The sequence below is a fragment of the Mustela erminea genome, chromosome X (assembly GCF_009829155.1).
Source record: "Mustela erminea isolate mMusErm1 chromosome X, mMusErm1.Pri, whole genome shotgun sequence".
NCBI lineage: Eukaryota > Metazoa > Chordata > Mammalia > Carnivora > Mustelidae > Mustela > Mustela erminea.
In genome coordinates, this window is record NC_045635.1 from 46,771,443 (window position 1) to 46,798,166 (window position 26,724).

At 37.8% G+C, this 26,724-nt stretch overlaps 1 protein-coding gene and 1 pseudogene across 2 annotated transcripts in view; both read right to left on the reverse strand.

The window, feature by feature from the left end:
• The window catches only part of FAM120C (family with sequence similarity 120C), a 137,622-nt gene that overhangs the window by 65,212 nt on the left and 45,686 nt on the right, over positions 1–26,724 (reverse strand). For both annotated transcript variants that reach the window (XM_032329769.1, XM_032329771.1), the window contains exons 5-10: positions 17,204–17,306; positions 16,557–16,633; positions 15,833–16,113; positions 13,759–14,032; positions 12,904–13,075; positions 204–453 (exon numbers count right to left, since the gene is read on the reverse strand). In XM_032329769.1, coding sequence (XP_032185660.1) covers positions 204–453; positions 12,904–13,075; positions 13,759–14,032; positions 15,833–16,113; positions 16,557–16,633; positions 17,204–17,306 — 1,157 coding nt within the window. The remainder of the gene's footprint in view (positions 1–203; positions 454–12,903; positions 13,076–13,758; positions 14,033–15,832; positions 16,114–16,556; positions 16,634–17,203; positions 17,307–26,724) is intronic.
• Positions 25,370–26,494, reverse strand: LOC116582419 (annotated as a pseudogene).

Sequence of the window (26,724 nt, forward strand, 5' to 3'; positions counted from 1 at the left end):
CAGATCACGCATGAACTGATGATGACAGAGGATCATGAACTGAGGAGACTGTCATAGCAATCCATTTCAGTGTTTCTGAATTCTAAGCTAAACATAAAACAAAAACCTCCCCATCCCCAAACACCATAAAAACACATACTTAAAGGAAATGTGAAAAAAGTAAAAGAGAAATGAACTGGCCACCTCCCTGTCACATGGCTTACCGGAGTACACAGCACATGAGCAGCAGATGGGTTGGGACATTAGCTGGATTGAGCATACTGGGTGTATCTGACTTCATACAGGCCAGGAAGGCCCGCATCCTTCTGTTCTTGTCCTCAACGGCTTTGCCTAGCCAGAGCTTCTTGAGGTTTGGGCAAGTCCATTCCCGAAATGTCAGTGCAGACACCAGCTCAGGGGTTTGAGGAGACTTCCCTTTATAGGCAGACCACTCTTTGAGGATCACTGAAGGAACTAGAAAACAGAAATTGAGAAAAAACAAGTTCTAGAGAATATCTGAGCATTTCATCAACTGGCCACAATTGACAGAATCATCTGTCATATTTCAACATCTTTTTATTTTTTGTTACCATTAAATTTTATTGTTAACAGTAGTAACAGCAGGAACAGTAAACACTTATCAGATATTTGATATATGCTAAGAACTTTACATATAAATGTAAATCTCACTTATTTCTCAGAACTCCAATCCTGAGAGAGAAGTATTATATTATCATAAAACATAGTGCCCATTTTTCAGATGAAGAAATAAAGTCTCAAAATCACACAGTTAATTATATTAAAACTCATTTAAGTACATGTACCAGGCTATCAAGGAAGGAAGACCAACTAAGAATTACCTAAGTATCTGGCTTCATACAAGCTGGGATTGGGAGGAAGACAAACTGTAAGAGACTCTTAATCTCACAAAACAAATTGAGGGTTGCTGGGGGCAGGGGGGTAGGGAGAGAGTGGTTGGATTATGGACATCAGGGACGGTATGCGCTATGATGAGTGCTGTGAAGTGTGTAAACCTGGTCATTCACAGACCTGTGCCCCTGGGGCTAATAATACATTATATGTTTATAAAAAATTTTTAAAAATATCTGGCTTCATTATAGACTACAGGACGCTCCAAAAGATTTTTTTAAATGTCACAAAATTCTCAAAAAAAAATCTTTTAGATTTTTGAAGGTTAAACAGATGAAGAAAACATGGCTTCTGTCTACTTCTGGTATATGTCAGGCTCTTAAGCTATGGCCTCTTTTACTTAAGACATCTAGCATTTAATCATTACCCAAGCTAGAAACCTGGAAGTCATCCCAGAGGCTACACTCTCCTTCACCTCCTACACATCTGGTTATTTCCAAGGTCCTGCTGATTCTATTACTTGAATATATTTTGTATCTGTGCCCTTTTCTTCATCACAACAAATATTGCAGAGGTTCAGATCTCATCACCTTTCACCTGACAAGTCTCCAGACTGCTGTCCCACACTTCATCCTGTCTGGTCTACCTCATATGCATGCTCCACAACTGTGAGAATTCTCTTTTTAACAAAATTTTTATTTTGAAATAATTAATTCATAGGGAGTTGCAAAGATAGTTGAGAGAGGTCCTGTGTCTCCTTACCCAGTTTCTCCGAAAAGTTATATCTAAAACAATTGTAATATCAAAGCTAGGAAGTTGACCTTGGTATAGTTGTGTGTATAGTTCTATGTCACAGGTAGTTTTTTAAAAATTCTATTTATTTATTTGACACAAAGAGAATACAAGTAGGCAAAGTGGCCGGCTGAGGGAGAGGGAGAAGCAGACTCCCCGCTGAGCAGAGAGCCTAATGCGAGGCTTGATCCCAGGACCATCATGACCTGAGCCAAAGGCAGATGCTTAAACTGAGTGAGCCACCCAGGCACCCCTCACACGGAGGATTTTTTTTTTAAGATTTAATTTATTTATTTGACAGAGATCACAAGTAGGCAGAGAGGGGGAAGCAGGCTCCCCGCTGAGCAGAGAGCCAGATGCGGGGCTCGATCCCAGGACCCTGGGATCATTACCTGAGCTGAAGGCAGAGGCTTTAACCCACTGAGCCACCCAGGCGCCCCCACACAGAGGTTTGTATAACCACCACTGTAATCAAGATATAGAACTATTCAATTACTACAAAGTCTACTTTATGCTATCCCTTTTATGGTCACACCCAATGCCCTACATCCCTGGCAACTGCTCATCTATTCTCCATCCTTACAATTTTGTCAATTTGAGAATGTTATATAAATAGAATCATATAGTATGTAATCTTCTGAGATTGGCATTTGCACTTGGCATAATGCCCTCAGGATCCTTCCATGTTGCTGCATGTATCAATACTTTTTTTGCCAAGTACTATTCCATGGTATGCCATACCACAGTTTAACCATTCATCTTTTGAAGGACATCTGGGTTGTTCCCAGCTTGGGGCTATTACAAATAAAATTTATTATGAATATTTTTTATAGGTTCCTGCATGAAAGTAGGTCTTCATTTCTCTGGGATAAATGCCCCAAAGTGTAAGTGCTGGGGTGCATGAGAAGTCTATTTTGACTTTTAAAAGGAAATGCCAAGTATTTTCTAGAGTGGCAGTACCATTTTACATTCCTACCAGCGATTTATGGGTGATCTAGTTCCTCCACATCCAATCCAGCATGTGGTATTGACACCATTATTCATTTTAGCCATTCTGATAGATATATAGTTATATCTCATTATGGTTTTAATTTGAAATTCTTTGTGCACCTGGGTGGCTCAGTCACTAGGTGTCTGCCTTTGGCTCAGGTTGTGATCCCAGGGTAATGGGATTGAACCCTGCATTGGGCTCCCTGCTTAGCGGGAAGCCTGCTTCACCCTCTCCCACTCTCCCTGCCTATGTTCCCTTTCTCACTGTCTGTTTCTCTGTCAAATAAATAAATAAAATCCTTCTTAAAAAATTGAAATTCTTTCATGGCTAATGATGTGAAACATCTTTTCATGTCTTTATTTGCCACACATATAACTTCTTCAGTGAAAGTTTCGAATTCTTTTGCTGATCTTCTAATCAGACTGTTTCCATAATGCTTAGTTTTCAGAGTTCTTTATATATTTTATATTTTAAAAAATATTTTATTTTTTTTTTTACCAGAGAGAGAGCGAGAGAGCGAGCACAAGCAGGGAGAGCAGCAGGCAAAGGGAGAAGCGGACTCCCCAGTGAGCAGGAAGCCCAATGTGGGAATCGATCCCAGGACCCTGGGATCATGACCTGAGCCAAAGGCAGATGCTTAATCGACTGAGCCCTCAAGAGTTCTTGATATATTTTAGACAGTAATCTAGGTATGTGGTATCTGTTCACCTATGGATGTCCAATTCATCTAGTACCATTTTTTAAAAGGACTATCCTTCCTTTAATGAAGTACTTCTGCAGCTTTGTCAAAAATCAGTTGGTTGTACTTGCATGGGGCTATTTATGGATTCCCTATTCTGTTTCACTTCTCTGTCTGTCCATATTACTACCACCAATACCACACAGTCTTAATTACTGTAGCTACACAGAAAGTCTTGAAAATCAAGACAGAGTGATTGTTGCCAACTTACTCCTTTTCAAAATTGTTTTAGCTGTTCTAGTTCCTTTCTTTTCATATAAATATTAGAATAATCTTGTATATATCTACAAAGAACCCTGCTGGTATCTGGATAGGAATTGTGTGAAACCTGCATATCAATTTGAAGAGAAGTGACATTTTACTATGTTGAATCCTCCAATTCATGGAGATCTATGTCTCTCCATTAATGTAGTTCTTCAATGATTTCTTTCATCAGCATTTTATAATTTTCAGCATACAGATCTTGAACATCTTTTGTTAAATTTATGCCTAAGTATTTCATTTTCTTTGGAGGAACTATAAATGGTATTTTAAAATTTTGGTTCCTCATATTCATTGTCAGTATACAGAAATATAATTAATTTATGTATCCTACAAACAAGATGAACTCACTTATTAGCTCTAGGAATTTTGTTGTAGATTGTGATTTTCTACATAGACTATGTCATCTACAACTAGGGACAGTTTTATTTCTTCCCTTCTGATCTGTACGTCTTCTGTATCATTTTCTTGCCTTTCTATGCTGGCTCGAAGTTCTAATACTATACTGAAGAGCAGCAGTGAGGGCATAACTAGCCTTGCTCCTTATTTTAGGAGAAAAACATTCAGTCTTTCACCATGAAGTGTAATGTTAGCTGTAAGGTTTTTGTAGATGTTCTTTATCAAGTTGAAGGAATTCTCTACTCCTAGTTTTCTGAGATTTTTTTTTTATCATGAACTGTTAAATTTTGTTAAATATTTTTCTGCATCCATTGAGATGACCAGATACTTTTTCTTTATCCTGTCTATATGGTAGCTTACATAGACTGATTTGTCAAATATTGAACCAATCTTACAAGATAGAATAAACCCTACTGGGCAGTGGTGTGTAATTCTTTCTATATATTGTTGAATTCTACAGATGAATATTTTGTTAAGAACTTTTATATCTATACTGGTGAAGGATATTGGTCTGAAGTACTGTTTTTATATACTGTCTTCATCTGGTTTTAGTATTGCGGTAGTAACTGGCTTCATAGAGTGATTTGGTAAGTGTTCTCTCCTATTTCCTGAAAAAGATTTGTGTAGAATTGATGGCAATACTTTTTTTTCAATTTAAAGATTTATTGTCCACAATAAGTGCCTGACTGTATAAAGCACTGTTGGAAATTAAAAGACTTACGAGACAGACTCTATGTACTCTTTTTAAAAAAGAATTATTATTGAGGGGTGCCTGGCTGGCTCATTCAGTAGAGCATCCAACTCTTGCTCACAGAGTCATGAGTTCGAGCCCCATGTTGGCTGTAGAGATTACAATAAAATTTTTAAAAATTTTTATTACTGAAATATAATTGATATAAAATGTTATATTAGTTTCAGTTGTACAACATAGGGATTTGAAAATTATCTGTTAAAAATTCAGTAGAATTCTCCAGTGAAATCAATTCAGTCAGATTTCTTTTCTGGGAAAATTTAAATTTTATTAGTATTTACAGGGCTATTCAAATGATCTATTTCATATTAGGTGTGTTGTGGTAGTTTGCAATTTTCAGAGATTGCTCCATTTTGTTTCAGTTGTCAAATTTATGTGTGGAGTTGTTTACAGTATCCCCATATAACCCTTTGGATAACTGTAGGTACTATGGTGTTATTCCCTGCCTCATTCTTGGTATTAATAATTGTGTGTTCCCTATTTTCTTCTTTGCAGACTTTCTAGAAGTTTGTCAATTTTATTGTTCTTTTCAAAGAACCAGGTTTTTGTTTCACTAATTACTCTGTTATTTTTCTGTTTTCAATTTCATTGGTTTTTGCTCTTTATTATTAATTCCTCACTTTGGTGTGCTGCAGGCTTAGCTTTCTCCTCCTCTTGTTTCTTGAGGTAGAAATGCAGATGATGCTCTAATTTGAGCATTTAGTACCATAAATTTCCTTCTCAGCAATTTAGCTCCATACCACAGACTCTCATATGCTGTATTTTTATTTTCATTTCATTCCATGTATTTCTTTCTTCCTCTTGAGACTTGTTCTTTGACCCATGGATTGTATTAAAGTGCTTTGTAATTTTCCAAGTATTTCCAGGTTTTCCTTTTACCTTTCTGTTTTTAATTTCTAGTTTGATTCCATAGTGGTCTAAGAATATACTCTGTATAATTTTAATGAGCTTAAGTTTACTGAGTTTGAGTATTTACCCTAAAGATACAGATGTCGTGATCTGAAGGGGCACGTGCACCCGAATGTTTATAGCAGCAATGTCCACAATAGCCAAAGTATGGAAAGGACCTAGATGTCCATCAACAGATGAATGGATCAAGAAGATGTGGTATATATATACAATGGAATACTATGCAGCCATCAAAAGAAATGAAATCTTGCCATTTGCGACGACATGGATGGAACTAGAGGGTATCATGCTTAGTGAAATAAGTCAATCGGAGAAGAAAGACAACTATCATATGATCTCCCTGATATGAGGAAGTTGAGAGGCAACATGGGGAGCTTGGGGGGTAGGAAAAGAATAAATGAAACAAGATGGGATCAGGAGGGAGACAAACCATGAGACTCTTACTGTCACAAAACAAACTGAGGGTTGCTGGGGGAAGGGGGGTTAGGAGAAGGGGGTGGGATTATGGACATTGGGGAGGGTATGTGCTATGGTGAGTGCTGTGAAGTGTGTAAACCTGGTGATTCACAGACCTGTACCCCTGGGGCTAATAATACATTATATGCTAATAAAAAAAGTTTACTGAGTTTGTTTCATGGTCCAAGATATAATCTATCATGGTATATGTTAAGTGGGCATGTGAAAAGAACATATATTTTCCTCTTGTTGCATGTTTTATTAAGAGTCAATTAGATCCTATTCATTAATGGTACTGTTGAGTTCTATATTCCTGATGATCTCCTTTCTAGTTGTTTTACTAATTATTGAAAGCAGAGTTGAAGTCTCTGATTATAATTGTGGATTTGTCTCTAAGTTTTCTCAGTTGTGGCATCACATATTTTGTGGCTCTGTGGTTTGGTGATAGACATTTAGGATTGCTAGTCTTCTTGGTATACTGACTCTTATCAGTACATAATATCCCTCTCTTTTCCTGGCAATCTGCTTTGCTCCAAAGTCTACTTTATGTGGTATTAATATAGCCCTTCTTAATTTATTTTGTTTAATGTTTTCATGGTAAATAATTTTCCATCATTCAACTTTCAACATGCATATCATTTATATTTGAAGTGAATTTTTGAAGACAACATATAATTGGGTTATGATTTTTATCCAGTCTGCGAATGACTGTATTTTAACTGGTGTAATTAGACTACTACATTTAATGTAATGTTAGGGCTTAAGTCTATCATTTTTTTGGTTTGTTTTCTGTTTTTCATATCTCCGCTTTCTTCCTCTTCCCTTCCTATAGGTTACATGAACTTATTTTAGGTTCCGTGTTGATTTATCTATAGTGTTTTTTAGTATTTCTGTGTATACCTTTTCTAACACATTTTCTAGGCATTGCATTATGTACACATAAGTTACTACAGTCCACTGGTATTGACATTTTACCCGTTCAAGTATAGAAACCTTACCAGTTACATCCCTTTAATCTTCCTGACTTAGAATTGTCTTACATATTTTCCCTACAGACACTAAGAACCAAATTAAGCAGTGATACTTTTGCTTCAACTGTGAATTTTAGAAAACTCAAGAAAAGCGAAGTCTATTGTTTTTACTTACATATTTGTTCTCTCCATTGTCTTTCCTTCCTTCCTGATGTTGCAAGATTCCTTCTTTAAGTTTCTACTTTAACTCTAGTTAGTTAACATATAGTGTTACTAGTTTCAGGTGTATAATACAGTGATTCAGCACTTTCATACATCACCCTGTGCTCATCAGGACATGTACCCACCCTCTTACTCCCCGACTCTGGTACCCATGAGTTTGTTCCCTATGATGGAAAGTCTGTTTTTTGCTTTGACTATCTCTCTCTCATTTTTTTCCTTTGCTTATATGTTTTGTTTCTTAAATTCCACCATATGATTCCACAAATCATATGGTATTTGTCTTTCTCTTATTTTGCTTAGCATTGTATTCTCTAGCTCCACCAATACTGTTGCAAATGGCAAGATTTAGTTATTATTAGGACTTAATAATATTCCATTATATATTACTATACAATATTCCATTATATTCCATACACACACATCTTTATCCATCCACCAACTGATGGATACTTGGGCTATTTCCATATTGTGGCTATTATAAATAATACTGCTATAAACATAAGGGTGCATGTATCCCTTTGAATTAGTGTCTCTGTATTTGGGTAAATATCCAGTAGTACAAATACTGGTTCATAAAGTAGTTCCAGTTTTAAATTTTTGAGGAACTTCCATACTATTTAGCACAGTGGCTGTACAACTTTGCATTCTCACCAACACTGCAAGAGGGTTCCCAGTTCTCTACACCCTTGCCAATACCTGTTGTTCCTTGTGCCTTTGATTTTAGCCTTTCTGACAGATGTGAGGTGTTACCTCATTGTAGTTTTGATATGCACTTCCTTGATAATGAGTGATGTTGAGCATCTTTTCATGTACCTGTTGGCTCTCTAGATGTCTTCTTTGGAGAATGTCTGTTCATGTCTTCTGCCCAATTTTTAATTGGGTTATTTGTTTTTTGGGTTTGAGTTTTGTAAGTCCTTTATATATTTTGGACACTAGCCTTTTAGTGGATATGTCATTTGCAAATATCTTCTCCCATTCTGCCTTTTAGTTTTGATTGTTTCCTTTGCAGTGCATAAGCTTTTTATTTGATATAGTCCCAAGAGTTTATTTTTGCTTTTGTTTCCCTTGCCTCGGGAGGCCTATCTAGAAAGAAGCTACCACAGCTAATGACAAAGACGTTCTCTTCTAGGATTTTTATAACATCAGGTCTCACATTTTAATATTTCTTGTAGGGCTGGTTTAGTGGTCATGAACTGCTTTAGGTTTGTCTGGGGAACTAAGTCTCCTTCTATTCTGAATGACAGCCTTGCTGGATAGAGTATTCTTGACTCTTGATTTCTCCCATTCAGCTCTTCAAATATAACATGCCACTCCTTTCTGGCTTGCAAAGCTTCTGTTGCAAAATCTCCTGTTAGCCTTATGATTTTTCCCTTGTAAGCTAATGACTTGTTTTACCTGCTATCTTTAGAATTTTTTCTTTATCACTATACTTTATAAATTTAATTTCAATATGTCTTGCTGTTGGTCAGCTTTTGTTGATTCTGTTGGGGTTCCTCTGTGAGTCCTGCACCCAGGTATCTGCTTCCTTCTCCAGCTTAGGGAACTTTTCAGCTGTTATTTCCTCAAATACATTTTCTGACCACCTTTCTCTCTCTTCTGAGACTCCTGTAATATAAATGTTATTACATTTAACACAATCAGTGAGTTCCCTAAGTCTATTCTTGTTTTGCATAATTCTTTTCTCTCTCCTTTATTCAGCTTGATTACTTTCCATTACTCTCTCTCCTAGGTCATTAATTCATTTTCATTTGTTTCCATGTACATGTTCCTCTGCTTCTTCTATCTTGCTGTTCATTCCATCAAATGTGTCTCTAAATGTCATTTATTGTGCCCCTTATCTTTGCTATGTCATCCCTATCTCTGTGCTAAGTGTCTCATACATGTACTCTACTCTTTTCTCAAGTCCAGTGAGTATCCTTAGAATCATTGCTTTAATGTCTTTATCCAGCATGTTACTTATATCTGTTTTGCTTAGATCTCTGGCTTTGGCCTTATCCTTTCTTTCAGCTGGGATAAATTTGTTTTCTCATTTTGTCTGCCTCTCTGTGTCAATTTCTCTGTGTTAACAAAGTCAGTTCCATCTTCTCCTCTTGAAAGTAGTGACTTCATAAAGAAGAGGTCCTGGAGTGTTAATCCCCCATTCACCAGAACCTGGCACTTCAGGAGAATAGCCTATGTATATTGCTTATGGCCTTCTTTTGTTTATGGGTCCCTTTTCCTTTCCATGTAGTCATCAGCACTGACTCTCTGCCTGCTGTGGGTTGTGCTTGCTCTCTATGGTGGTAGTGGGACCCAGGCAGGCTAGCTCTGGGGGAATGGGGCATGCCCACCAAGGAAAGGGAACAGGACAGTTGTATTAGCAAAATGTACACTGGGCAACTAGTCCTATGCCAGATCTCCTTTAGTGTTGTAGTCGTTGGAGGCTGCACACTGGGCAGCCAGAAAAACAAGACCAGCTGGGGGTACACAGCTGGGCATGGTAGGAGATGATGCCTGTGGGTGCACAAAGGTGCCTGGAGGATTGCTGCTCAGTGTGGTACATGGTCGTGGCTGGGGGCACATGTCCTGGAGATCACACAAGGGTGGCTAGGGGTATACAGCTAAGCACAGTGTGACAGACATGCATGGTGCTCAGTGGCAGCTGTGCACCTTGGTGGATGGGTAGGGAACCTGTTTAGCTTTAACAAAATTTGCCCTGGGGTGCTTGGGTGGTGTAGTCAGATAAGCATCTAACTCTTTTTTTTTTAAGATTGTATTTATTCATTTGACAGAGAGAAAGCACAGCAAGGGGCATGGCAGGCAGAGAAGAAGGAGAAGCAGGCTCCCCACTGAGCAGAGAGCCCAAAGTGGGGCTCAATTCCAGGACCCTGGGATCACAACCAGAGCCAATGGCAGATACTTAACCGACTGAGCCATCCAGGTGCCCCATAACTGCCCAGCTCTTGGCTTCAGCTCAGGTGGTGGGGTCAAATCCCGTGTCAGGCTCCATGCTCAGCATGTAGTCTGCTTGGGATTCTCTTTCCTTCTCCCTCTGCCCCTCTTACTTGTGCTGTCTCTCTAAAATAAATAAATCTGAAAAACAATCTGAGGGGTTTGAAGTGGCGGGGGGATGGGAGGTTGGGGTACCAGGTGGTGGGTATTATAGAGGGCACGGATTGCATGGAGCACTGGGTGTGGTGAAAAAATAATGAATACTGTTTTTCTGAAAATAAATAAATTTTTTAAAAAATTGCCCTGAGCCCAGGGTCAACAACAGCGGCTTGGAGTTGATAAGTCCTCAGGAGAACTCAGGGGCATGGAGCACTGCTAGTGAGTTAGGTGCCAAGTGTCTGTGCAGCCACACCTCCAGCAGGTGTCTCTGTGCTTACGCTGACAGTTGGGGATGGAAAATGGTACCTGCCAGCTCCCTTGTTTCAGAAGTCCCCCAACATACTCAGAAACAAGTATGAACAGATCTGTCTACTGTTTGTGCAGTTTGTTCTATCAGTCTTCAGATTGCTCTCCAGTTTATTGACTTGGATGTGGATGATATCTAACTGGAAACATGGGATGGGGTGAACTCAGGGTCCTCCTATTCTGCCATCTTCCCAAGCTCCTCCCAAGATTCCTCCTTTTATCATTTCTTTTTTGTGTAGAGGAATACCTTTAGCCCTTCTTTTACTGCAGTTCTGCTTGTGAAAAATTATCCTAGTTTTCTTTCACTTGAGAATATGTTGATTTCCCCTTCATTCCTGGAGGATGCTTTTGTTTGATATAGAATTCCAACATGACATTTCTTTCCTTTCAGCCCTTGAAAATGTTGTGCAACTTCCTTCTGGACTCTGGCTTCTGAAGAGAGATCAGCTGTTATTCATACTGTTTGCCACAATATGTAAAGCATTGCTTTTCTCTGGAGGCTCTCAAGAATTTTTCTGCCTTTAGCTTTCACAGGTTTAATCAAGATATATCTTCACAAGATTTCTTTGGGTTTATATTATTTATAATTCACTTAGTTTCCTGAATCTGCAGGCTTGCTTTTCCCAAATTTTAAAATATTCCAGCCATTATTTATTTGAATACATCTGCTGAAGTTCACCCTCTTCCACCTCTCCTTCTGGAACTGTGATGACACAAATATTAGACCTTTTGTTTTAGTTTCACTGATCCCTGTCCATTATTTCAGCCTATTTTCTATTATTCAGACTGAGTAATTTCTATTGTTATGTCTCCACATTCACTGATTGTTTCTTTTGTTGTCTCCAATTTGTTATTTAACCCATCTATTGAGTATTTTGTTATTGTATTTTTTAGTTCTTAATTTCCCCTTCTTCTATCTTCTGTTTTGTTGCTAAGACTTTCTATTTTTAAGTCATATAATGCATGTTCAGAACTCTTCATCAAAGCATTTTTAAGATGGCTGCTTTGAAATCCCTATCAGGTAATTCAAACATCTACATCATCTCAATGATGGCACCCACTGACTTTCTTTTCTTGGTGTGACATCTCAGTTTGAAATCTTTCTGGTTCTTAGTATGATGAAGGATTTTCAAGTGAAACCTGGACATTTGGGATATTATTTTAAAAGATTCTTAATTCAATCTTTTAAAAGGATCTTTAATTTTTAAAAGGATCTTATTTTAATTTTGTTGTTTTAGCAGGTATTTTCTGCTATTACTACCGTGAATAAAGGGGGATGCTATATCATTCCTGCCAAGCAGGAGTGAATGAAAGTCCTGGCTCCCCACTCAGTTCCCCTCTCTCTTTTGATATACATGCTGGCAAGGATAGAAATCTAGGTTATTTATCTGGCCTTTGCTAGTAGGGGTGAGGGTGGGCTGCAGTTTTTCTGTGGTATTTGACTAGTGTAGAATGGTTATTATCTAAATATATTGTGTTGCTAGGTTCTTTCGTTTGGGTCCTTCGACTAGAGTGAGAAGGCATTTCTTGGGGCTTTTACTGGTCTGTACATGCTGGGTGTTTCTGGGATGCCAGTTTGTCCCACACCTAGTCTAGGATATATGCAGCAATAAGAAAACCCAGGGAACTCAGCACTGCATTACTCCTTGGATCCCAAAGTCCTTAGCCAGTCTGCTGCCTTCTTGTCACCTTTGAGAATGTCTTGTGCTTGTTATATATATAATGTCCTGGGCTTTCAGTTGTATTTAGCAGGAGAAATAAGGAAAAGTATATGTACTCCATCTTCCCAGAAGCAGAAATCTAGAGGGTTCTACTGAACACACTAATCTGACCATGTCCTTCTGCAGCTTAAAACATCTCAATGGCTCCAACTCTCTACGGGATCAAATCCACAACAAAACCTTACTGAGGAGGAAAATCTATGTCAGATATACCTCTACATTCCCAAAGTCCAGCATGCTTCTTTTAAGTAGTAGTGACTCTGAATGCTTAATGATTAAAGAATTGAGGTTTAAGTTAATGCAGTTCCCATACTAATGTGTATTCTGGTGAATTATGTATTTTCTCAAAGACTGCTCCATAGCCAAAAGTATTATGATGTGCTTGCACAGACATTTTTGTTCCACACCAGCTCTGAGAGAGCTGTTGAAGCTAGAACTAAACCTACCTTCTACAGGTAGCCGCCGCCGTATGGCTAGGCGTTCCATTTTCCGCTGTGTTTCTGCCAGACTGAAAAGGACTCCATAAACATATTGACGTGCAGACCGGAACAGGAGAGTGGCTGGAGGCAGCTCCATGTTACACTCATCCTCAATACATACGGGGATCTTAATCTCACCCTAACAACAACAACAAAAACAAACAAACAAACAAACAAACAAAAAAACCGTCCAGGAAAAAAAACAAAATGAGTTATCTCAAGATTTGGAATTGAGCTGAGAAGAATCAGTAATGAACTAGAGCCTCTGTAGCCAAGCTACCAAATTTTCTACTTGTATTTAACAGTTTCAGAATAAAAAGAAGGTGTAATAAGCCCCCTGATCATAGCCAGCTTAAAAGCTATGCTCCATTTTTAGAATCTCTGCTATGACTGACTATAGCTGACTAAATGGAGAAAGTCACATCTTAGACATTTTGCTGGGGGATAGATTTGTCTAGTAAGACTGGGGGAAGGGAACAACTCTGGAAAAGTAGAAGTAAAGAACAAGGGTGTAAAGAACAAGGGCATAAAACCTTTTCTTAGATTGTGTCCAGCGCTAAGTCCACAGTCTATCAATATGGTGCATGATCTTCTTTGACATCTCACAATTACAGTTCTCTTCTTGGGGCCTCATTTATTATAAATTTCTGTCTCCTGCTGGTGTCACTTTACCTGAGGCCCTTAATACAATGAGGGGCCCCAGGATACTTGTATTTTATCTCCCTTCAGAACCAACTGGAATTTTCTCTGGTAACTTATGGTTCTAGAAGTGTGTAGTACAATGTTGAAAGCAGGGAGGTAGGTGCCGATGTGCTCTCTTACCTTAGTGAGGACATGATAGATATATGGGTACATAAGACCCCTTCGGTGTCTGTGTTCAGCAACCCGTAAGACTTCAGGAGCTACTGGAGGTAAGGGGGGAATGGTGATGTCAATGTGGTTCCTTGTAGACATAGACAGCAGGGATGGGATGTGGGGCTCTCCATCACCCAGGTTGGTATCTGCAACTCCAGCATCGATGGGCTGTACCCAGGACCCTCTGTCACCATTTGGATCCTCCCATCCAGGGTGCTGCTGAAGTGTTTCTGTGATGTGACTAAAAATTTCAAAAGATCATGTAGAAGAGATAAAGGAGTAACAAGCACTGGGTGTTATATGCAAATAATGAATCACTGAATACTACATCAAAAACTAATGATGTTGGTGAGTGCTGTGAAGTGTGTAAACCTGGTGATTCACAGACCTGTACCCCTGGGGATAGAGTATTATGCCTCCATCAGAAAGGATGAATACCCAACTTTTGTAGCAACATGGACGGGACTGGAAGAGATTATGCTGAGTGAAATAAGTCACGCAGAGAGAGTCAATTATCATATGGTTTCACTTATTTGTGGAGCATAACAAATAGCATGGAGGACATGGGGACTTAGAGTGGAGAAGGGAGTTGGGGGAAATTGGAAGGGGAGGTGAACCATGAGAGACTATGGACTCTGAAAAACAATCTGAGGGTTTTGAAGGGACGGGGGGTGGGAGGTTGGGGTACCAGGTGGTGGGTATTATAGAGGGCACGGATTGCATGGAGCACGGGGTGTGGTGCAAAAATAATGAATACTGTTATGCTGGAAATAAAAAAAAAAAAGTAAAAAAAAAAATAAAAAAAAATATGTGATGGGAATACCTAAAAAAAAAAAATAAATAAAATAAAAAAATTAAAAAAAACTAATGATGTATGGTAACTAACATAATAAGATAATTCAGCTGGAAAAAAAACAAAGATATAAACATATGAGTATATTAAAAAAAAAAAGACATTCCAACTGAAGATGTCTGTTCTGAGGCTAAGGATTCTTCCAGACCCTCTGGAAATCAAGACACTAAATTAGTATTGGACCTGATTCATTTCCTCTACACCTTATAAAAGGCCATGTCTAGAGTCAGCTTACATTCTAAGAAACTAATTACAATTGAAACCTCAGTGTTTCCCAGGAAAAATCTGCTTGGAGAAATAATCTAAGAACAAATAAGCTAGTATAAAATACCACTGTTTTCAACCTCAGAACCCTATCTTCAGCAATGTAACTGCATACTCAACTGTTTTAATACTTCAATTCTTTTTTTAAGATTATTTTTATTAATATATAATGTATTATTAGCCCCAGGGGTACAGGTCTGTGAATCATCAGGCTTACACATTTCACAACACTCATCATAGCACATGTCCTCCCCAATGTCCATAATCCAACCACGCTCTCCCTACCCCCCTCCATCAATCAGTTTGTTTTGTGAGATTAAGAGTCTCTTATGGTTTATCTCCCTCCTGATCCCATCTTGTTTCATTTTTTCCTTCCCTACCGCCCAAATCCCCCACCCTGCCTCTCAAATTCCTCTTATCAGGGAGATCATGTGACAACTATCTTTCTCTGATTGACTTATTTCACTCAACCCTCTAGTTCCATCCACGTCATTGCAAATGGCCAGATTTCATTTCTTTTGATGGCTGCATATAATACTTCAATTCTACAAATCTTATCATTTTTTCTCTACATCCAATCCGTCCTTCTCAAAATTAAAAAAAATGACAGCCATGACATGTAGCACACCCATACCTACAGCTTCCCTAACCAGCTGCAATGCTTCCTTTTATTGCAGGGGCATGGGTAGCTGAAAATTACCACCGGTGCAGAGTCAATATAAGTATGATGTAGTCAAGCATAGAGTCTTCCTACTTCATTTAAGAGTAAAGAACCACAGAGAAAAGCCAGAAACATATACTTCCCCACGCCCCACCCAGGTTACAAGCAAAATATATATATATATATATATATATATATATATATATATATTTTTTTTTTTTCTCCAAAAGTCTGTTCTCTTGAGTGCCTACTGAGATACTTACTCAGAGCTGGTTCCATTTGGTTCATCACCATCAGAGGAAGAGGAGTGAGAAGAGTCTGGTCCCAAAGGAGGTGAGGTTTTGGAAGTCAAGTAATTGGGAAAATGGGATGCAGAGGAATCATAAGAGACAGCCCAACTGGCAAAGGGGCTGTCCTGCAGCATGGGATCCTCAGAAAAAGCATGGGATTCCCCCAAAGCATGGGGAGAGAAGAGAAGAGAGGAGTTGGGTCCAATTGGGATTGGTGGTGGATATTTCATTTTCTGGGGCACATGGTGAGAAAACTAAAGGATAAAACAGACAGAAAAGCTATTTAACATTTGAACAGGCTCCAGAATGGTTCCCTCAGAAGTTGTGATACAGTGGATAATGCCAGTAGCAGGGATTGTTGGGATACAAAGAACCTACTGAGAATAATAAGAAATTATTCTAACAGTGAAATATGGACAGAACCCTTCAGGGGCAGGGCAATGGACCAATACATGACTCTTAGAACCACTCTCCAACATTAGCTAATCTACCTTCACAGTGCCCTAGTGATTACTAATCTGGATGTTTTCTTTACATAATCTGCCAGCCTCGAGTTGAGAATGCAACATAGGTATATAGAGCCTTGATATTCTGATAACACTGAATTATCTTAACTCCTTAACTCAGAGTATAAAAATCAAGAAGCAACCTGAGTCTAATGCTAACACATGGTCTTAGGACTCTTGAAAGATATTACCATTGGCTTTCCAGCAGAGATAGTGCTCATCTGATTTCGTGGAAGGGGAGGATTTCCAAGCCGATTATTTCGAAAACCTGAAGCCAAGAGAAAGGGTTATACTTCAGTCAATCCTAGTAATTCTACCATATACATTCTGCTAACCCCACATTGCTTGAAAAATTATTAACAGATAAGTTATAATTTATTGAACACCAGCTATGTGCCATGACAAGAAACTTAGAGAAATTATTTTATTTTTAAAAAAATCCTATAAAATAGGTATCATGAGCCACATAACATACATGTAAATGTGACTAGTTAAGATCACACAGGTATTAAGCAGCAGAGGTGGAATTCAAACTCAGGCCTGAACTGAAAGACAGGGCTATTTTTCTTACACCAGGCCATAATGGAGATTAGTGCCAGAAGAAGCCCAAGCAAAGGAAATGGCATTGGACACCATCCACAAACTTGAGAAACCAGTGCCCTGTGTCTCAGGTCACCACTCTTACTACATGGAAATCGAAAGGAAAATATCCACCAAATAGGAACGACTTCTATAAGAGTGCAATACAAGTTGTCATTTCACTCTGGCCCAGGAATTCCCATGAGGGACTCGGTTTCCCCTTTGGATACAGAAGCTCTGTATCAGATGGAAGCCTTACCTAGAAAGGACGAGGGACCCACTGGCAGTGAAGAGAGTTTGGTTGTGACAGAATAATATTCAACTGCTTTCTTGAATCGCTCTATTTTATCTTCTGTCCTAGACTGGACATTGGAACATCAGATGTTCAGGAGAAGAAACAACATGAGAGTATGTTTTTCATGCAATGTATAATTGAAGAGTCAAAACAGTAGCAGAAATGAAATATATTAAGAAACCCAAAGTGCGCCTGGGTGGCTCAGTCGTTAATCGTCTGCCTTAGACTCAGGTCATGATCCTAGGGTCCTGGGATTGTGCCCCACATCAGGCACCCTGCTCAGCGGGAAGCCTGCTTCTCCCTCTCCCACTGCCCCTGCTTGTGTTCCCTCTCCTGCTGTGTCTTTCTCTCTGTCAAATACATAAATAAAATCTTAAAAAAAAAAAAAAGAAAGAAAGAAAGTAAAAGAGGATGCCTGGGTGGCTCAGTGGGTTAAACCTCTGCCTTAGGCTCAGGTCATGATCTCAGGGTCCTGGGATCGAGTACCACGTCGGGCTCTCTGCTCAGCGGGGAGTCTGCTCCCCCACTCCCCGACTCTTCTTGCCCCTCTGCCTACTTGTGGTCTCTCTCTCTCTGTGTTAAATAAAGAAAGAAAATCTTAAAAAAAAAAAAGAAAAAAAAAGAAACACAGAGCAATTTTTCATGGTGCAGAAAAAATTAAGTAGTGATAAAGCATTATAAAATGTAAAATTAAAAAATTAAGCTTAAAAATAAGTAAATAAGGAACTGAAGTTTACTTATATTTTGTGCTATTCTAAAATGTTCATATGATCATTAGAAAAAATAGATAAGAGTGGGGAAAAATTACACAGTACCACCACCCAAAGATATTTTTGTCATTTTCTTCCAGTATTTTATATATTTTATTTTTTAAATCTTAAAAAAAGATTTAGTTATTTGAGGGGTGGGGGAAGAGAGAGAGAGAGAATTCTCAAGCATGTGAGTGGGGTGAGGGGCAGAAGGAGAAACAGAATCCTCAAGCAGACTCCATACTGATCACAGAGCCTGACACGGAACTCAATCCCAGGACCCTGAGATCATGACCTGAGCTGAAATCAAGAGTTAGACACTTAATCGACTAAGCCACTCAGGCGTCCCTTCTTCCAGTATTTTAAAATAAACTTTTTTGTTGACATATTGCTGGGCTATTTTAATGTACACATTTTTCTATAGTTGGTACTCTATAATTTCATATTCTCCTTCTATTATAATTTTGAATGACCATATTTTTAAGCATAAATGTTATCATAAATTACGTAACTACTACCCTAATACCTGACATTTAGGTTATTTCTCACATTTGGCTATTGTAAGTTATGCAACAAAGAGCATATAGGTACATATAAATTTTTTCTGGATTTCAGATTACGTTCCTAGGAAAATGTCCCCAAAGTGGAATCATTGGTTCAAAAGGTCTGAACACTAAAATAAAAAGCACTAAAACATATATAAAAACCACAATGTTTCATCACTATATATCTTAAAATTAAAGGTTACAAGCATCAGGCACTGGTACGGATATGGAATAACTGGAACTGCAGTGCATCGCTGGTAGGAGCATATACTGGTATAATTTGGACAACCGAATGGCAGCTTCTTAAAAAGTTAAACATATATTTACCATATGGTGCAGCAATCCTACTTCCAAGTATTTACCTAGGAAAAATGACTACATGTGCCCACCAAAGATAGGAATGAAAATGCTAACAAGAACTTTATTCATAATAGCCCAAACTCAAATAACTCAAATGTATACCAAGAGAAGAATGGATAAATTGTGGTAGATTCCTACAATGGAATACTACACAGTTCTAAAAAGAACAAAGTACAACACAGATAAATCTCAAACACCTTATACTACGTGAAAGAAGAGAGACAGACACAAAAGAGTACATATGAAGTTCAAGTAGAAGTAAAACCGATCTATGGCAAAAGAAGTACAAATACTGTTCATCTCTGAGGGATTAGGGCTGACTGAGAAGGAGTTTTTCCTTATCAAACCTTTTCCAACGTAATTTTAAAGTCCTCTTGGATATAATTTTATGAACTTCCTAACATTTCATCAAATGGAATATAAACTATTAAAGTCATTTCTACTTTATCATTATATAAAATGCTTTAATAAGCATAATTTTACATAAATTTCTTGGATTATTTCATAGGGACTTCTCAGGTCCACTTCTTAGAAATGGAAAATATTAGGTCAAAGGATATGGTAATTTTCATAGACACATTTTTTAAATTTAAATTTTAGTTTGTTAATGTACCATGCAATATTGGTTTCTACAGTAGAATTCAGTGAGTCATCACTACATACAACACCCAGTGCTCATCAAAAGTGCCCTCTTTAGTAACCATTACCCATCTATCCCATCCCCCCCACACCTCCCTCCAACAACCCTCACTTTGTTCTCTATAGTTAAGAATCTCTTATGGTTTAGGGGCACCTGAGTGGCTCACTCAGTTGAGCATCTGACTCTTGGCTTTGGCTAAGGTTGTAATATCGGGGTCATGAGATCAAACCCACACTGGGCTCCACACTCAATGAGGAGTCTGCTTGTCCCTTCTCTCCCCATCTGCCCTCCACCCCACTCTCTCTAAAATAAATTAATTAATTAAATCTTTTTTTAAAAAGTCTCTTATGGCTTGTTTCCCTCTCTCCATTTGTTCTTTTCCCCCTTCCTTAATGATCTTGTTTTGTTTCTTAAATTCCACACGTGAATGAGATCATATGGTATTAGCCTTTCTCTGACTGACACGTATTTCACTTAGCGTCATACACTCTAGTTCCATACACATTATCGCAAATAGGAAGGTTTCACTCTTTTGATGGCTGAGTAATATTCCAGTGTGTGTGTGTGTGTGTGTGTGTGTGTGTGTGTGTGTGTGTGTGTTATATACACATCACATCTTTATTCATTCATCAGCCTAAAGACATTTGGGCTCTTTCTATAGTTTGGCTACTGTTGATAATGCTGCTATAAACATCAGAGTGCATGTACCACTTTGAATCTGTATTTTTGTATTCTTTGGATAAATGCCTAGTAGCACAATTGCTGGATGGTAGGACAGTTCTATTTTTAACTTTTTGAGGGAACTCCAAGTTCTCTAGAGTAGTAGCTGTATCAGTTTGCATCCCCACCAATAGTGCAAGAAGGGGCCCCTTTCTCTGCATCCTCACCAACACCTGTTGTTTCTGGTGTTGTTAATTTTAGCCATTCTGACAGGTGTGAGGTAGTAACTCATTGTTATTTTTTGTTTGTATTTCCCTGATGATGAGTGATGTTGAGCATCTTTTCATGTGTTTGTTAGCCATCTGAATGTCATTTTTTGGAAAAGTGTCTATACATGTCTACTGCCTAGTTCTTAATTGGATTATTTGTTTTCTGGAGTGTTGAGTTTAGTAAGTTCTTTATTGATTTTGGATACTAGCCCTTTATCAGAAATGTTGTTTGTAAATATTTCATTAAACGTGTAAACTGCTTTGGGTAGTATAAACATCTTAATAATGTTTGTGCTTCCAATGCACATGGAATGCTTTTCCATTTCTTTGTGTCCTCCTCAATTTCTTTCATAAATGTTCTCTAGTTTTGAGAGTACAGATTTTTTTAACCTCCTTATAGTAAGGTTTATTCCTAGGTTATCTTCTTGTTTTGGGTGCAATTGCAAAGGGGATCGATTCCTTGATTTCTCTTTTTGCTGCTTCATTATTGGTGTATAGAAATGCAGATTTCTGCACATTGATTTTATATTCTGCAACTCTGCTGAATTCATGTATGAGTTCTAGCAATTTTTTGGTGGAGTCTTTTGGGTTTTCTACATAGAGTATCATGTTATCTGCCAATAGTGAAAGTTTGACTTCTTCCTTGCCAATTTGGATGCCTATGTTAAATAATGGTGACAGCAGACATCCTTGTCTGGTTCCTGACCATAGGGGAAGGGCTCTGTTTTTCCCCATTGAGGATGATATTAGTTGTGGGTCATTTGTATATGGCCTATATGAGGTTGAAGCAAGTTCCTTCTATCCCTACATTGTTGAGGGTTTTTTATCAAGAAAGGATGCTTTATTTTGTCAAATGCTTTTTTTGCATCTATTGATAGGATCATATGGTTCTTATCCTTTCTTTTATTAATATGATGTGATTGATTTGTGAATACGGAATCACTTCTGTGGCCCAGGATTAAATCCTACTTGAACATGATAAATAATTATTTTAATGTATTGTTGAATTTGATTTGCTAGTAGTTTACTGAGAATTTTTACATCCATGTTTATCAGGAATATTTGCCTTTAATTCTCCTTTTTAGTGGGGTCTTTTTTTGTTTTGTAATCAAGGTAATACTGGCTTCATACAATGAGTTTGGAACTTTTCCTTCCATTTCTATTTTCTGAAACAGTTTGGGGAGAATAGGTATTAACTCTTATTTAAATGTCTTGTAGAATTCTCCTAGGAAACCATTTGGCCCTAGGCTCTTGTTTGTTGGGAGATTTTTGATTACTGATTTAATTTCTTTTCTGTTATGGATCTGTTCAAATTTGCTATTTGTTTCTGTTTCAGTTTTGGCAGTTTGTAGGTTTTTAGGAATTTGTCCATTTCTTTCAAGTTGCGTGGTTTTCTGGCATATAATTTTTCATAGTACTATTTTATAACTGTGTTTCTGTGGTGTTGGTTGTGATCACTACTCTTTCACTCATGATTTTTATCTATTTGTGTCCTTTCTCCTTTCTTTTTGATAGGGGTTTATCAATTTTCCCAATTATTTCAAATAACTAGCTCTTAGTTTTTTTAACCTGTTCTATGGGGTTTTTGTTTTGTTTTCTTTTGGTTTGGTTTTTATATAGTTTATTTCTGCTCTAATCTTTATTATTTCCCTTTTTCTCAAGGACTTAGACTTTATTTGCTATTCATTTTCCGACTCCTTTAGGTGGTTATTTGCTGTTCTTTTTCCAGCTCCTTTAGGTGTAAGGTTAGATTATGTATTTGAGACTTTTCTTCTTTCCTGAGGTAGGACTGCGTAGCAATGTACTTCCCTCTTAATACTGCCACTGCTGCATCCCAACGGTTTTGGACAGTCATGTTTCTATTTTCATTTGCTTCCATGTATTTTTAAATTTCTTCTTTAATTCTTGGTTAACCCATTCACTCTTCAGTAGAATGTTCCTTAATCTCCATGTATCTGCAGTCTTTCCTTTTTTTTTTTTCTTATGGTTGACTTCAAGTTTTGTAATGTTGTGGTCTAAAACTATGCATGTTATGATCTCAGTCTCTTTGTATTTGTTGAGGGCTGATTTTTGACCCCGTATGTGAATCATTCTGGAGAATGTTCCACATGCACTCGAAAAGAATGTGTATTCTGCTGCTTTAGGATGAAATGTTCTGAATATTATCTTTTAAATCCACCTGGCCCAGTGTGTCATTCAAAGCCAAGTTTCCCTGCTGCTTTTCTTAGATGATCTGTCCATTGCTGTAAGTGGGGTATTAAAGTCTACTGCTATTATTGTATTATTATCAATGGATTTATGTTTATTATGAATTGATTTATATATTTGGGTGCTCCCAAGTTAGGGGTACACATATTTATAACTGTTAGATCTTCTTGATGAACAGACCCCTTAATTATGATATAATGCCCTTCTTCATCTCGTTAGTCTTTGTTTTAGAATCTCATTTGTCTGAGAGAAGCATGGCTACTCCAGCTTTCTTTTGATGTTCACTACATGACAGATGGTTCTCCATCTCCTCACTTTCAATCCGCAGGATTCTTTAAGTCTAAAATGCATAGACTTTTGACACGATAGTAAATCTCTTTCCAAAACTGATGTCTTAAATTATACTCTCATTATCAATGCATGAGAGTGCCCAATTCACCATATAGCCCCAATGTTGAGTACCTTCTACAAAATAACCATCCAGCTACAAGAAACATTTCTTATAGAAATATACAAAGATTATTAAAATATGTAATCCAAAAAGGTAAAATTTTAAACATTTATAATCTTCTCTCTCAGAATCTATAATTGTTAACATTCTAGGATCTATATAGCATTCCAGATGTCTTTATTTATAAACATTCAGGCACACAAACACAGAAATCAAGATCACCAGGTCCTCTAGCCTCACTTAGAAATAAAATCACTCTGCTTTCTCAATATTCTTTTGAGTATGTAATTGTCCGAAAAAGTATCCCAAATCTCAAGATTACATGCAAATTATTGACTTATAGAATGATATTTGGCTGAATAATGTTCCACTGTATCAAGGTTCCATTAGTTACATATTCACTATTATTTCCAGATTGTATTTAATTATACACCTAACAATCTCCTAAAAGATAAAAGACATACAGTCTTCCTTAATATCTATAGCTCTGTACTTACTCCCCTCCCCAGAAGTGACCAGTGTTATCAGTTTGATCTGTGTCCTGTCATATACATATTATGTATATATACCAATATAGTTTTGCTTTTTTCATGTATGTGGAATCATATTATTATACTGTTTTTTCAACTTGATTTCTGCACTTAACTTGTAAACTATTCAACATCAGTGAATAAAGATCTATGACCTCATTCCCTGAAATACTGAATTATGAGTATGTCTCTCAATGTATCACTCTTCTGTGCTCTGACATAACATTTACTCTTCCTTCAAGGGTACAACTTCTATGAAACCTTTCCTCCTGTGACATATTTATTGTGGTTTTTCTTCATTTTACTTATTTATGTGCCTCTGCCTCACATTTAACCAAAAGTTCTGCAAGAACAGAGAAGAGTTTATTCACACTTATATTTTAGTGTCTAGCATGGGACCTTGTCTGTGGAAGTATATTCAGTATTTCATATATGATCATGTTTAATAATATCCTCCCCTTTTCTTCTATAGATCGCCAGAGAACATGGGAAGCAGAGAAGAACATTGTCCTTTAATGCTATTACCTAGCAGTTTTTTAATGTTTGTTTAGGAGAGCTCTCGTAATTCTACAACTGCTAAAAATGATATGTATGAAAATTATACAACAATGATGAAAACTGTTTTAAGACATAATGTTAAGTGAAAAAAGCAGGTTAAAAATTTTAACACATCAAAACATACATACATACATACAAAGGAGATTAGGAAACACTGTAAAACATTTAGGGTGGAATTCACAGCAAAGTCCCTATTTTTTAAATTTTTTGTTCTTATTGTTTAGTGAAAAGGGGGATCCTTGTTTTTAATGAATAGTCATTATCCAGATTCCAAAGATCATAAAGTTCTAAAGGGAACCAAAAGCTGTAACATCAAAAATATTCACCACTCAGATGAACACTTAGAAACATTTTCCCATCAACATATGATGGAATATTATTTGGTTTAAAAGGAAAGAAATTCTGTCACATGTTACAACATGGATAAACCTTGAGGAAACTGTGCTAAGTGAAATAAGTCAGTCACAAAAAGACAAATAATGTTTAATTCCATTTATTTTTTTTTAAAGATTTTATTTATTTATTTGACAGAGAGAGATCACAGTAGGAGAGAGGAAGGGAAGAGATCACAGAGAGAGAGGAAGGGAAGCAGGCCCCCTGCTGAGCAGAGAGCCCGATGTGGGACTCGATCCCAGGACCCTGAGACCATGACCTGAGCCGAAGGCAGCGGCTTAACCCACTGAGCCACCCAGGCGCCCCATGTTTAATTCCATTTAGATGAGGCACGTAAAGTGGTTAAAATCATAGGGAAAGAAGGGTGCCTAGGTGGCTCAGTAAGTTAAGTGTCTGCCTTTAGCTCAGGTCATTATCTCAGGGTCCTTGGATGGAGTCCCACATCAGGCTCCCTGCTCGTGGGAAGCCTGCTTCTCCTTATCCCTCTGCTGTTCCCTCTGCTTGTGCTCTCTCTCTCCCTTGCTCTCTGTCAAATAAATAGATAAATAAATAAAAATCTTCTAAAAAAATCATAGGGAAAGAAAGTAGAACTGGGGTTGCCAAGGGCTAGAGGGGAGGGGAAAATGGAAAGATATCATTTAATGGGTACAGAGTTTCAGTTTTACAAGATGAAGAATAATGAAGATGGATGATGGTGATGGGTACACAACACTATGAATGTATTTAATACCACTGAACTACACACTTAAAATGATTAAGATGGTAAATTTTATGTTATATATATATATTTTCATAACTGAGTTTTTATTGGTTGTTCTGAGGATCAGTACAGACATTTCAATTTTGTACGCAATTCCTAATGTACGTACCAAAAATCTAAAAAATCACGTAGTTGTGATTCTTTTCTAAAAGTTATTCCAGTGACCTTCCAGCTTAAAATTTGGAGGCAATTTTCCTTAACAGTGTATCAAGTACCAATAGATTCAAATGCTGATACACTGTTACAGTGTTAAGTCCCATTAATTCATAATTGAATATCATATACACTACATACTCAAATTTTCAATCTTGCACAGCACATTAACAGTTACTAGGAAAACTGGACTACCACAACCAAGATGTTACAGAGTGCACAAGAATTCTGACAGGGAGAGCCAAGATCTAGGAGTGGTTTTCTTTAGGCAACAATTCTACCAAAACAACATGGGAAAAGGAGTAATTTAAAAGATTCAAGACATATCAAATGCACGACTGACTCCAAATTGCCATTTAGTATGCTTGGTATTACAGGATATAAAAAACTACCCCATCTATGGATGTTGAGCTGACACTCAAGACAATCAAAGCCTCCCACATTCAATATCCCACTATTTTCTGGTTGTACCAAAAAATAAACAACCAAATGATTTCACCTCTTAAAAAAAAGCATTTACACTTAAAAAAATGGGATGAGGTGGGATTCCGTCCTTCTTAAAAATGTTTCTAGAGCTACTAAAAAACTTGCATTTACAAAATAGTTGATAAAAATATTCCTCTGGTTTGTACAAGAAGGGAGACAGGGACCACTGATAAGACACGGTATGTGATATTAATCAGACTTGGCTTCTTTCTCTCCTGCTTCATTGGATGCTGGACTCTCCTCATTTTTTATTTCTCCATTTTCTGCAGGTAAGTGTTCTTTCATTTCTTGGTTAGCCACTTCAGCCTATTTTCCCTTTGCTCCCCTTTTCCCCTTTGTTTGCACTTTTTTGTCTGAAGATTTATCCTTTGCTGCCGCCTTCTTGGGCTTCACTTTCTTTCGTAGGCACGGGCTTCGCAGACAACCCCGCCGACCTCCTCTTGGGCTCCTCCTTCGCCGCGCCCTCTGCGGAGCTCACCTTCCTCTTGGGCATCGTGGTGGTGGGGCAGGCGCGAGCCCGGTGGCTGAGGGCCGTGGCACGCCCAGAGCCTTCGTGAAGCTGGGCTGCCTGGCCACTGCCGCTCCTCCCGCACGAGCTGCTGCAACGTGCCGCGGGGGCAGAGGGAAAACCAGATGGAACCGGATTGGGAGCCCGCCCACCCTTATGTTATATATATTTTATCACAATAAAAAAGGGAAGGAAAATTTATTCTCCATCTAAAC